This window comes from Pholcus phalangioides, unplaced genomic scaffold (genome assembly GCF_987345545.1).
Source record: "Pholcus phalangioides strain wild (caught in Gottingen) unplaced genomic scaffold, Ppha-v1.0 ptg000013l_1, whole genome shotgun sequence".
NCBI lineage: Eukaryota > Metazoa > Arthropoda > Arachnida > Araneae > Pholcidae > Pholcus > Pholcus phalangioides.
In genome coordinates this window covers 18,284,930-18,298,269 of record NW_028301606.1, presented here as the reverse complement: position 1 = coordinate 18,298,269, position 13,340 = coordinate 18,284,930, and the positions used below count along the sequence as shown (strand labels likewise).

At 41.3% G+C, this 13,340-nt stretch overlaps 2 protein-coding genes across 2 annotated transcripts; one reads left to right on the top strand and one right to left on the bottom strand.

Moving 5' to 3' along the window:
• Window positions 1–1,226: 1,226 nt before the first annotated feature.
• On the top strand, window positions 1,227–3,311 carry LOC149078697 (disintegrin and metalloproteinase domain-containing protein 10-like). The gene has a single exon (XM_089241389.1). The coding sequence runs from the start codon at window positions 1,227–1,229 to the stop codon at window positions 3,309–3,311; it is 2,085 nt and encodes a 694-aa protein (XP_089097515.1).
• Window positions 3,312–10,296: 6,985 nt separating this feature from the next.
• On the bottom strand, window positions 10,297–10,860 carry LOC149078696 (uncharacterized). Its single transcript, XM_089241388.1, has one exon. The coding sequence runs from the start codon at window positions 10,858–10,860 to the stop codon at window positions 10,297–10,299; it is 564 nt and encodes a 187-aa protein (XP_089097514.1).
• Between the last annotated feature and the right edge of the window lie 2,480 nt (window positions 10,861–13,340).

The following is a 13,340-nucleotide window of genomic DNA, read 5'->3' as shown; positions in this document are numbered from 1 at the left end:
GCAAAACATTTCGTACTACCCTCAGCCCGAAATTCCGTATCTACATAAAAAAAGTTTTAGGTGCCAATACTGATCAAAAAATGTTTTTGACCAGTTCAGCAATTGCAGATCGCAAAGTTATAGTTAAAAAAAGTACTTTATTTATACAGCCAAACACGGTTAAAATGATATCGAAGATTCTGCGAAATTTTTTTGGTGCAAACGATTCGTCCTTAGTAGAGCCCGGAAGTTCAGGCAGAATGCCACATAAATGTTTTTTTTTTACTTATTTTTAAACTTTTCCGGTAAAAATGCCTTTTTTGAAATTATCGTGCCATAAATTGCCTATTTTACCAGTTTTAAGTTTATTAGTGAATTTCAGAGGCATAATCTGTAAAACTTGAATATTACGGGCATTGAAAACTTAAAAAAAAAATCGCTCTTTTTAAAATTTCACAAATCTCAGTATTACTTATCGTCAGAAAGCCGCCTTCCCCAGCCCCATTTAGACGCAACTAAGTGATCTGAGAGATTGGTGTTGGCATGTATTAATTTTGCTTTGACCGGATGATATTTATTATTTGAGATGTTAATTTTTTAAGGAATTAAAAAACTCATCTCTGCCTCTACCGGGAGTCGAACGAGTGCTCGATTGCCGGACGAGTGCTCTGACCGCTAAGCTACAGAGGAGATAGAGGTTTTCCTTCGCTAGAGCGTATATATGCCGAACGGAACCGTGCAATAGACGGTGAAACCGATCAGCTAATAGCTATTGGACGACGAGCCACCAGAAGGCTATATATATATGACATTGCTATATATATTGACCGTCCATTGCTCGGTTCCGTTCGGCATATATACGCTCTAGCGAAGGAAAAACTCTATCTCCTCTGTAGCTTAGTGGTCAGAGCACTCGTCCGGCAATCGAGGGACCCGGGTTCGACCACCGGTAGAGGCAGAGATGAGTTTTTCCCTTCCTTAAAAAATTAACATCTCAAATAATAAATATCTTCACAACATCCAGTCTTCTGTATATCTTGTATTAACAAGTGGAGAGCGACATTCATGTCATTTGTATTTATTAAAAAACGTACAGGATATTACAACAGCATCGATTTGTAACAGTACCAGGTAGTTGACCCATTGTTTCAAGCAGCAATTGTGTTGTTTGTTGTCCAGAAGGTGTTGCTGGATTATAGGAACTAAAATTAGCCGTTTTGGTTCCAAGGGTCGTATAACCAGGAAAAATGGGGTTTTCAAAAATCTTTTGGAAAACTGTCTTCTTATCCATAATAAATCTGTACAGATTCATAGTTGCCTCACCTGAACTAGAGAAAGTTTTAACCCAGTACAAAATCACCGATTTACGCATATCCTTTGAGGAGAATGAAGATGAAATTGAATCATTCGGCACGCCCAATCGCACCTTGCACATAGGTTTCGACTACTTTGGACACAACATTGCAGTATCAGCCCATAAAACTCCAGATGTGCTGCTGAAAAGGACGTCGGTGGAAGTACATGGAGATGGAGAGAAATACGTCGGACCATTTCAAGGCAAGTTTTACGAGTTCGAGAACGAAACAACGTCAGTGTTAGGATACTTGACTGAAAGTGGTGGTTTCGAAGGAAATGTGAAAATGAAAAATGTCACTTATTATTGTGTTCAGGCGTTGAGGTACTTCAACGACACCAACATGATGTCGAAGACTGTGGTGTACAGAGATGTCGATATCAAGAACAATACAACCCTGATTTGTGCACCGAATCAGCATTCCACGGCCAAAGAGACCGATCAGAAATCCAGAAACAAGAGCGATTCGTACAACAACCGCTCAAACTTTGATCACAAACTCAGTGTATTTGAAGATTTCCCAATTGCTGAACAACAAGTCCTCAGTTCTAATAGTTCCCTGGTATGTAGAGTCGAGGTACTCGGTGACGTAGAACTTTATGAATCGTACAAAGGCGATACTCTTCAGTTTTTGTATCTAAAGCTGAAGTTAGTCGACCAGGCGATTCGCAATACAGATTTAGGAGCGTATGTCGTCCGACTATTGCCTTGGAAGATTAAAATTTATAAAAATAAAAACGGACCAGACTATCCGTTCCCTGGAGCCATAAAAGACATTTATAAATATTACGCTGAATTCCAAAAGATTAACGAAAAGCGCAGTAATTTTTCTTGTTTGATACTTGGTGTAACAGGAACGGCCGTGAATGCCAATGGGATAGCAAATAAAGGAGCTGTCTGCTCTAGAAATAATAAGAATTTCCTAGTCGTAAGAACTGGCATACCGCACTTAGATAAAGCGTTCATTCATGAGTTTGGTCATTCATTTGGGGCACCCCATGATACAGATGAAAATGCTACATGCGTACCATACGGAATATTCAATTACGTGATGATGTCTCACGGTTCGATGGGTGGAAATAGCGAAAAATATTCTCCGTGCAGTATCGATGCTATACGGGCTACGCTAAAACTGGACTACGTGAGGGAGTGCATGAGACCCTCATCTCCAGAATGTGGAAATGGAGTGAGGGAAGGTGACGAAGAGTGTGACTGCGGTCCTGATGAACATGTTTGTGGAAAAATGGACAAGTGCTGCACACCGAAAGGTGGTCTGGGTGAAGACAAAGAATGCACCTACCGTCGTAGTAAAGGTTACACATGCAGCGACGAAACGGACTCGTGTTGCGCAAACTGTACAGTGGCCGTAAATGGGACACGATGTGCTTCTGAAAACGGTGGTTGCGTCGTGGGGACGTGCGATGGTAATTCCAAAGACTGCTGGAAAAAAACTTTTTCTAGAGATGGGACAACTTGTACAGGTATGAGCGACGGTGTTCATACCTGCTCTTCAGGTTCGTGCAATAGCAGCTATTGCCGAGACCACAGTCTTGATGACTGCATGTGCAAACAGAAATGGAGTTGCAGAGTTTGTTGTTTGAAAGACGGAAAGTGCATTTCAAGCGAGATACTGGGACTTGTTCCACATGGAGTTAGGGCAAAATTGCCTTATGGAACAATATGTGGCCCTAAACTCCAGTGCAATGGTTACGGGTGGTGCACATCACCTACTGGTGAATACCCAAGCGATGTAAAAGTTTGGCCGTATGTTCTTACAGCGCTTATCCTCTTCACTGCTATTGTGGCTGGTGCATACTACTATTGCGTTAGAAGAAAGAATAACCATCTTCCTCGAGTATGGCCTTGCAAAACTGCACAGAAATCCTCCGCTCGTCAGGCTTTACATACGTCAAGAATTCAAGGAAAACATCATAAAACTCCTGTTCACCCGAAGCATCGGATTGGAACACATCATTAGCTATACGCAAAATTCCCATCAGGAAATGCCTGACATTGAAGTTAATTCGAATCCACAAAACACTGAATCTCGGAATATTTTATAGGAACTATTAACTAGTTTTATTTGAAAAAAGAAATGGAACTTTTCCAAAAAATGGGTTCTTGATTTTCTCTCTATTTGTTTCTCCTCGGGAAAAATATTTATCATTCGTAATAAAAGTGTTTCTTAGACCAGAAAAACACTCTCGGGAAAATATTTATGATTCGTACTAAAATAGTGTCAGAAAACATCAGTAAAGTATTCAACACCCATGCATCTCTGGTTGTATTTTCTGCTTGCAGTTAGTTCAATGATTATTAATGTATTATTAATTGAATTATATCTATTTACATCTATAGTAGTTATTTCTTGGGAATAAAAAACATTTCTCTATGTTGTTCGTATTAATTCTCGTAACGAGAAACCCGTTCAACAAGCACAATCTCTCACTTCTGACATTATTTCCGCTCTGCCGGAGAAGCAGCACTTCCCTAGAACCTAATAGTCAACCATTTGTCACAGTTAATATGGGTATTATCACCCATTAATCATAATATAAGTAGATGTTAAAATTTTTTTCTGAGCACCTTGTATAAAAAATGGCAGATTTTTTTCCCGTTTGGTTTTAAAAGTGGGAATAAAAATATTAATAACAAATTAGAATGTGACCATTAGAATTGAACATGAAACTTCAATCTAATATGCAATTATATTGATTCCATAATTTCTCCTTGCTGCATTTTACTGGCGAATCGTTGATCATAGAGCCATACATACAGCTAGATAAAATGTCCAAATAACGTGTAGACTTAGATATGTTTTCCATGTTTAAAAGGGTAGTGTAGTTATTAAAATATAAAAAATAACTTTTTATATACGGACACCCTGTTCTCACATCCCAATAAGCATGTTTTTTTCTGTCTATTCTGTCGCCAACGAAAAGTTTACTTGGTTCTAAGTGGTGTGAGGAAGCACAGGTTGATAAAACTCTCGCCAATTAGACTCAAGTCTAATTAGCCCTCGTGTGTAGCAAAAACGATGAATAACGTTTCTAAGTGCAATATCCACTGAGCAGACGTGCCAGACTTTGGAATCCAGAAAGCCGGAGATTCTGGCGAGTGAGCTACCCCCCCCCCCCCCCCTTCCCCCTCCCTGGTAATCATAGACTCGATCAGTAAAATTCAAAAAAATATGTTTTTGAAAAATATTTTTTTAAATAAAGAAACAGTTAATTAAGAAACAGTTCCATTCCTTCCCCACCCCCCCCCCCAAGGCAGGTTTTGCATTGCCCCTGATCAGCGTATAATTCCACGTCAGTCTTTCCATGAAGAATTGAGAAATCACATCTACATACTGTTCAAAAAACATAAGTGTTTCCTTTCGTGGATGCTATCAAGTGATTGATACGAACTCGTAAAAGTTTTATATTTAGCTTTATATAGCTTAAAGTTTTATATTTCCTTTCTGAAGACATATTTAATCGGAAGAAACAATTTAAAAAACTTTAAAATACAAAGCTGCTGGCGAAAAAACTTGTGTTTACCGCATGGCTGTTAATGGAATACAATAACGATTATACAGGAATTTCGGCAACCAAAGTCATGTCCCCGATGAATGATTGTCGATAAACGCTACGTAAACAAAGGCACGTTTATGCCAGTTGCTTAAATGCGGTCACCAAGACTTTTTTTACGGTCGCTCGATGGAAATGACCACGGCTGTACTCCCAGGGTGTTTTCCCTAACGACGACGGCAGTCATTGGTGTCACGACAACGTGAAAGCTCACGTAAAATCTAATTTTCTGTCAAAATCTGGAGAAATTTTAACAAATCTGAAGAGCAGGAGGAAGGGTTAAAAATCCGGAGTCTCCCGCCTAATCCGGAGAGTTGGCAGGTCTGACTGAGGTATTTGAATTCAAAAACAGGAAAATAGTTATGAAAGAAAAGCGTATACTAACAGACAGCGCTTCATTTCCTCGTTTATGCTGTTCTTTTACCAACTTTTCTCCGATTTTTTAGTTCAAATATTTCTGTGAATATTGCACTTAAAAACGTGGAATGTCGTTAGCATCACGAGAGACTGGGCATTAACTTTGCAATTTGGTTCTTGGGCACAGGGTGTCCGTATGAAAAGTTAACATTTTTATTTTAATAACTATAAAACCTCTTGCAGCATGAATAAAAGAGTCTAAAGGTGTCATCCTCAAATAGTTTCTAAAAAATTACCATTAATTTCACTCATTTAAATATACAAAAAAATATAAAAATATCCGGCGGAATTATTATGGGTCACACAAAAAACATTTTAAATATTAATATTTTGAACGCCAATACAGGCTAAGAACGAAATTTAAAATCCAAAAATCCCACATCCTTAGAGTCGTAGTGTGACGTCATTCAAACAACGGGATTAGGTCAACACCACCTGCAGAACATGGTTGCAATTTTGTACCCAATTTCGTACCGCAAAAAGGTAACGTTCCACTAAATTTTATTTCTTCAAGTTCAAGTTATTTGAAGTGCGCGATTTAATTATTTGTCCCTCAAGTGTTATTGAGAAATGGTATTTATTTTTATCTCTCTCTCTCTCTCTCAGTGTTGGAGATACAATTAAACATATTGAATTTTGTAAACCTGTCTGGGGGGGGGGGGGGTGGAAGGGAGAGAAGTCATTTTCTTGAAAAAGTTCTCCGTTTAAAAGACTTACACATTAATAGGACCTTTTGGCTGTACCTTTGGCCTCTTGAACGTCGTATAAACGAGGTTCCACTGTTAGCAGAGAGACATTACAGGGGAAAAAAGCTAGAAAAGTTCTTCATAGATCATAGATATCGCGAAGAAGTGTGGCGGAGTTTCGCCAACGCTTGGCGTTAAAAGTGACTAAGCAGATTACGCGCGCCAAGCGACCGGAAGAAGAAAAAAAGATACAGTTGTTGCAGGGAGTGCCCTAATACCGGTTTTCTAGCTACTCTTTTCGAAAAAGTGACGTCACCCGATTCCTCACGCGACCGTCTCCCGTTGGAACACTGAGTAAAATTACTGTTCTTTGATAATTTTTTTTGCACATAGTTCTACTTCACAAAACTCTCAGCAATTTTGTTAGAGTAGACGCCACAAATATCGCTGATTAGGGAAGAGCAGGTGGATCTGGTCCGGGGGGGGGGGCAAATTTCACTCTTTCACCTCTCCTTCAATTAACATTACAAGCAGGGCCGCAACTAGATGCTTGGTCACCCGGAGCAATTGCGCATTTTGGCGCCCCCTTGTAATGTTGAAGGAGAGGTTTGAGAATAAAATTTGCGCCCAATCTGGTCCAGCGCCCGGGGCAAGAGACCCACCTGCTCCCTCCCCCCCAGTTGCGACCCTGGTTACAAGGGGACACCAGAATATGCACTTGCTTGGCTGACCAAGCATCTGGTTGCGGCCCTTCCCACATTACTTGTTGAACATAGAACAGGGCCTGATTTCCGCATAGGGAAGTGAAGCATGTGCCCTGGGACAGGACAGCAAATAGATGCTTGGTCAGTCGGAGCAAGCAAGTATTTTGGCGCCCCCTTGTAATATCGAAAAGAAGGTTAGAGGATAAAATTTATCCCCGGATCCGGAGCACCAGACCTGCCCGTTCCACTCCGGAATACGGCCCTGCACGACAGCTCCAACATTTAAACAACATGAGTTCACTGATTAACAAAACGTCTTTGATCCAGGGCACGGATACATCCCCCCCCCCCCCGATGTCTTATTTGGGCCCCGACATGGATGTTCAGACTCTTGCACTCTCACTTAAGCCGCCCCTGACTGAATGGTGAAGCTCTGTTCGACAGAAAATAATTATTTTAAAATGTTTAATTGATGCTTGAATAATTTCTGCATAGTTACTACTGCACCACAATCATTAGTGCATTATATAATATAATTCGATTTCGTATACGTGTTACCCAGGGGTGTACTTTTTTAGTCTGCGGGCCACAAAGTGATGCAATTATCGTGTTGTAAACACTCGGTACTTTCTTAACAAAACTTTGATGGAGCCGGATGATATCTCTTGTCCCCCTGTCCCTGGACTGGAGGGGCAGTGGTACGTTGCATTATATATTTATTAATTATTTGGGGTTCAGCCCCCTCGCACAATTTATTAGGGAGGGGCTCAAACATCTTCAACCCCAGGTCTATGGCCCGAGGACAGGGCCGGGTTTAGTTTGTGGGCACCATATGTGGTTATTTATCCATAGTTAAATTTTATTTGACTCCACTAAGACTGTTCAATTCTAGATACGGTTAAATATACGGTTTATTAATTAGAAGAAACACACGGCACGTTAACACATATATACGAAATAAGAATACACGGACACACAGTTAACAGACATCTCTACTCTGCAAGAAACCAAAGCCTTCTCTCCCAAACAGCGGAAGAGAGGCCAAGAAAAGGCGCGCACACATAACGAGGTGTTGGCAGATTTATGCTATTCGAAACCAACACCTACACACTCTTGCCGACAGCATCGCCACAGTACTCCCCCACGAGTCCGAAGGACGTTAAGCTTGATAAGGTGTTACAAAACGGACTTTCCGTCCGAACCTCGTGACGAAGCCCTGCGGCGAGGCTGGGGCATTACATATAGATGATTTGCAAACATTAGATTCTTTGCATTCGAGAGAATTAAACAAAAATGCAGGTTTTAAACGATCAATGGAAATACACTTAGATTCATTATTGATACGCAAAGTAAAAAATTTATCAGTCCTATTCAAAACTTCATAAGGTCCTTGGTAAGGCTGCTGTAGCGAACGCCTTACAGTGTCAACCCTCACAAAAACGTGTGTGGATCTGGCCAAGTCCTTGTGCACAAAAATGTTTTTTGAGGAATGATTGGACAAAGGCGAAGGACGAAGCTTTGACATAGTCATACGCAAGTTCGTGACATAATCAGATTTTGAGGTGTGCTTACCGGAATCTTTGAAGAAGTCTCCTGGTAACCTCAGAGATGTTCCGTAGACCATGTCCGCCGGCGTAGCACCAAAATCAGGTTTGAAACTTGAGCGTATCCCGAGTAGAATGGTAGGAAGAACGTCAACCCATCTTTCAGTGGCGTGACACATGATGGCAGCTTTCAAGTCCCTGTGGAATCTCTCGATGGCTCCATTGCTTTGTGGGTGGTAAGCGGTAGTACGCACCCTGTCCACACCCAGCAACTTCGCAAGAGATCGGAAGAGTTCAGATTCAAACTGAGAACCCCTGTCCGTAGTAATGCGTTCTGGAACGCCAAAACGGGAGATCCAATTCGACAGGAAAGCGAATGCCACAGTTTCAGCAGTCTGATCGGGTACAGGAATAGCTTCCGGCCATCTGGTGAATCGGTCACTGCAAGTCACAACGTAGCGATTTCCTTTACTTGGTGGAAGTGGACCCACGATGTCAATATGGACATGCGAGAACCTTGCGGAAGGTAATCCGAATGCATCAATAGTAGAATGTGTGTGACGACCAACTTTGGATCGCTGGCAATGGATGCAAGTTTTGCACCACTCTTTGCAGTCCCTTTCTAAAAATTTCCAGATGAATCGTCTGCGAACCATTTCAGTAGTAGCTTTGGCACCAGGGTGGGAGAGATTGTGCACTGCATCAAAAATAGCGCGGCGAAACGTTGACGGTACGTAAGGTCTAATTGAACCAGTGGAAACATCACACTGTAGAATGACTTCAGGAGAACCGAAAGTCATAGGTTTTAACTCGAGACCTGAGTCCATTTCACGAAGTAATCGCAATTCTTCCTCATCCTGAGCGCGAGCCATCTCGGCGAAATCGATACTAGGAGGTATTTCAATTTCCGATATTCTTGAAAATGCATCGGCTACTGCATTTCGATCGCCTGAAATGTGCTTGATACGGGTTGAAAATTGACTAATGAATTCTAGATGACGAATCTGCCTAGGTGAACATTTTTCACTTTTTTGGGAAAATGCATAGACCAATGGTTTGTGGTCTGTGAGAATTTCGAAGTCAGATCCCTCCAGCATATGTCGAAAATATTTAATTGCTGAATATATCGCTAGCAATTCTCGATCGTACGCACTGTATCTGCGTTCAGCTGAAGTTAGCTTACGCGAGAAGAATCCTAATGGCTGAGTTTGATCATTAACTGCTTGATTCAAAACTCCGCCAATCGCGAAATCAGACGCGTCGACAGCTAGAAGGAGATGCGCACTTGAAATAGGATGAGCCAATAGAGCAGCATTGGAAATCATTTCCTTGCATGACTCGAATGCAGATTTTGCTTCCTCAGACCAGACGATTTTTGTTTTATCCCGTTTTTGTTTGCCTTTAACTAGATCATGCAAACATGCTTGCGTAGAGGCAGCGTTTTTCATGAAACGATGATAAAAATTTATTAGTGCCAGAAAACGTCGCAGCTCATCGATTGTGTTGGGCAATGGATAGTCCAAAAGTGCGGTAACACGATCCGGCAACGGGGAAATGCCCTTTTCTGACACAAGATGACCTAAAAACTGAATTTCTTTGAGTCCAAATTGGCATTTGTCAGGATTGAGAACTAAACCGTATTCGCTTAGTCTCTTGAACAACACATCGAGATCTTGTTCATGCGACTTCTCATCAGCTGACGCAACAAGAATGTCGTCTAAGTAAACATAGCAGAAGTCGAGATCCGAGAGGATGCTGTCAACGAATCGTTGAAATGTTTGTGCGGCGTTCCTGAGCCCAAAGGTCATGAAAACATACTCAAAGAGACCGTGCGGTGTAATCACAGCCGTCTTGGGAATATCACTTTCTTTCACACGAATCTGGTGATATGCCTTTACAAGATCGAGTTTAGAAAATATTCTTTTTCCAGCCAGACCGAAAGAAAAGTCTTGAATATTGGGAATAGGATAACGATCAGGAGTAGTTACGGCATTCAACCGACAGCATCGCCACAGTACTCCCCCACGAGTCCGAAGGACGTTAAGCTTGATAAGGTGTTACAAAACGGACTTTCCGTCCGAACCTCGTGACGAAGCCCTGCGGCGAGGCTGGGGCATTACATATAGATGATTTGCAAACATTAGATTCTTTGCATTCGAGAGAATTAAACAAAAATGCAGGTTTTAAACGATCAATGGAAATACACTTAGATTCATTATTGATACGCAAAGTAAAAAATTTATCAGTCCTATTCAAAACTTCATAAGGTCCTTGGTAAGGCTGCTGTAGCGAACGCCTTACAGTGTCAACCCTCACAAAAACGTGTGTGGATCTGGCCAAGTCCTTGTGCACAAAAATGTTTTTTGAGGAATGATTGGACAAAGGCGAAGGACGAAGCTTTGACATAGTCATACGCAAGTTCGTGACATAATCAGATTTTGAGGTGTGCTTACCGGAATCTTTGAAGAAGTCTCCTGGTAACCTCAGAGATGTTCCGTAGACCATGTCCGCCGGCGTAGCACCAAAATCAGGTTTGAAACTTGAGCGTATCCCGAGTAGAATGGTAGGAAGAACGTCAACCCATCTTTCAGTGGCGTGACACATGATGGCAGCTTTCAAGTCCCTGTGGAATCTCTCGATGGCTCCATTGCTTTGTGGGTGGTAAGCGGTAGTACGCACCCTGTCCACACCCAGCTACTTCAATTTAAATGTCATTATCACGTCCGGGTCACCAGTTTGTGGGCACCATATGTGGTTATTTATCCATAGTTAAATTTTATTTGACTCCACTAAGACTGTTCAATTCTAGATACGGTTAAATATACGGTTTATTAATTAGAAGAAACACACGGCACGTTAACACATATATACGAAATAAGAATACACGGACACACAGTTAACAGACATCTCTACTCTGCAAGAAACCAAAGCCTTCTCTCCCAAACAGCGGAAGAGAGGCCAAGAAAAGGCGCGCACACATAACGAGGTGTTGGCAGATTTATGCTATTCGAAACCAACACCTACACACTCTTGCCGACAGCATCGCCACAAGTCCTTCAGCGGCACGGTGCAAGAACAGTTTTGTGGTCCTGGTGATAGGGGTTATTTGTTCATGCGAACAAAGAAAACTGAATTCCTATCTCAGTGGCAGAACCTCTTCAGTCTTCTATGATCTTCAATGGCACCTGCTGCATGAACCAAATTTCTGTTGTTGCCAGTGTTCTACATGCTCCTACTGAACACAAAACACCTGCCTGTGTTGCGAAACCAGAGAAATTTCCAGTGTGTGTGTCTGAAACGTCTTCAGTACATCTCGTACCGAATCACTCGCTCAAAGACCTACAACAAGCCCAAGGCAAAGATGAATTTTGCCAACACATCAAAGACTGTGTTAGAAACAACAAACACTTACCAAGACGATACAAGGACATCACCTTTTTCTACCACAATGGCATTTTGTGTGTTACATCTAAGGCGAAACCGTCTAACGTGAAAACGGTTCTTCCCAAGCCATATATTCGTGAAATTTTGTCGTTATCACATGGTGTTTCATCATCCACACATGCTGGAACATCACTAACACTCACTCGTCTTCGACAAAAGTATTGGTTTCCTAACATCACTTACCTGACAAAAAAATTTGTCTCTTCATGTGTGTCCTGTGTGCAAAAACATGAATATAGACCATGGAACTGTACTGTGTCTCGTGTGTGCACCACTGACTGTAAAAGTTCATTGACATATGGTTCTCACCAACCAGACGATGATGATAAGTGGACTGATATGACTCAGGTATGTCCAATTTCTTCGTCTTATTCATCTTCTCAAATATCTCATACCTCCTCTAGTTTTTTTTTTTTTTTCATGCCGAGCACAACTCAGGTCTATCGCCATGGGCAATTTACTACCTAGTGAGTTGTGCCGGAAGTGTAAGTATGAGTACCTAACAGTCTGAGTGCGTATCTAGTGTTATGCATGATTTTTAGTGCTGCCATCTATATCTCAGAAGTGAAGTGAGTGAAGTGTAATGACTGAATATTTGTACTGTTTGTAGGACTGTTGCTCTCTGTGGCGAGACTTTTTAACGGGGAGATCGGCTCGCATTTGCGCCTTGAAGTTGGAAACCACAGAAAACCAACTTCAGCCAACCACCACTGTGGCGACGGTGGGGCTCGAACCCGAGTCCGTCACTATGACCACTCGACCACCACAGCGGCACCTCCTCTAGTTGTAATTTGAGATCATTTTTGCACCAGATAGGTGTCACCACTTAGTTGATTGTTTTTGTAGAATGAGAAGGTAACCTGTGTGTTTGGCTGTGTGTTTGAAAGTAACCTGTGTGTTTTTTTTTTTTTGGTTATGTATTCACGTTCGTAGCTTTGGTTTTTTTTCTCCATTATCTTTATGATGGGAAGTTGTTGTTTAACTGTTAGATGAGAAGAAGACTGCAGGTCGAGCTGCTAGTGTCCCACATAAATTCTCCCACTCACTTAGAACATTTTCTACACTATCACATTCTTTTTGTTGTTATATCTTCATAACCACTGTGTCACTCTCGTCGTATATATGCCCGCTTGTAACAAGAACTGCTCCTGTCCCTTGTGTACCCACAAGAACTGACCCTGTTTTAGTGACTGTGTTTACCTTGTATTACATGATTTTGTATTGTCGTGCTTCGAGTCGACTGTGCGATATCTACATTTTTTTTTTCTTTTTTATTGATCTTTCTTTGAATTTTTGTCATTTTGGTTATTGCTTAAAGCTTCTCTTGTATATCATTTAATTGGCACTGACACTCTCACTCACCCGATTGGTCACTCACCACCACCTTCTTTGCCTTCGTTATGATTTCATACATGTCTATATCTATAAATAATAAAGTTTTATTGGTGTGTACGCATGATATTAATTCTTGTCTTTTATGAGTTTTTCAGAAAAAAAAAACCCCTGTCTTTGTTTCTTTGAAAAATTCACCATGGTAAATGTGTCGCACCTATTTTTACTGTCCACAATATAGCAGTCACTGCTCTAGGATGAAGGTGATGCTTTTCTCCTTGAAGTTTCGTTCAAGTGCTATTTTGAGT

What these genes read in the sequence shown, in the direction of transcription:
- LOC149078696 (XM_089241388.1), bottom strand. Translation starts at nt 10,860, where the DNA reads ATGTGTCACGCCACTGAAAGATGGGTTGACGTTCTTCCTACCATTCTA.
- LOC149078697 (XM_089241389.1), top strand. Translation starts at nt 1,227, where the DNA reads ATGGGGTTTTCAAAAATCTTTTGGAAAACTGTCTTCTTATCCATAATA.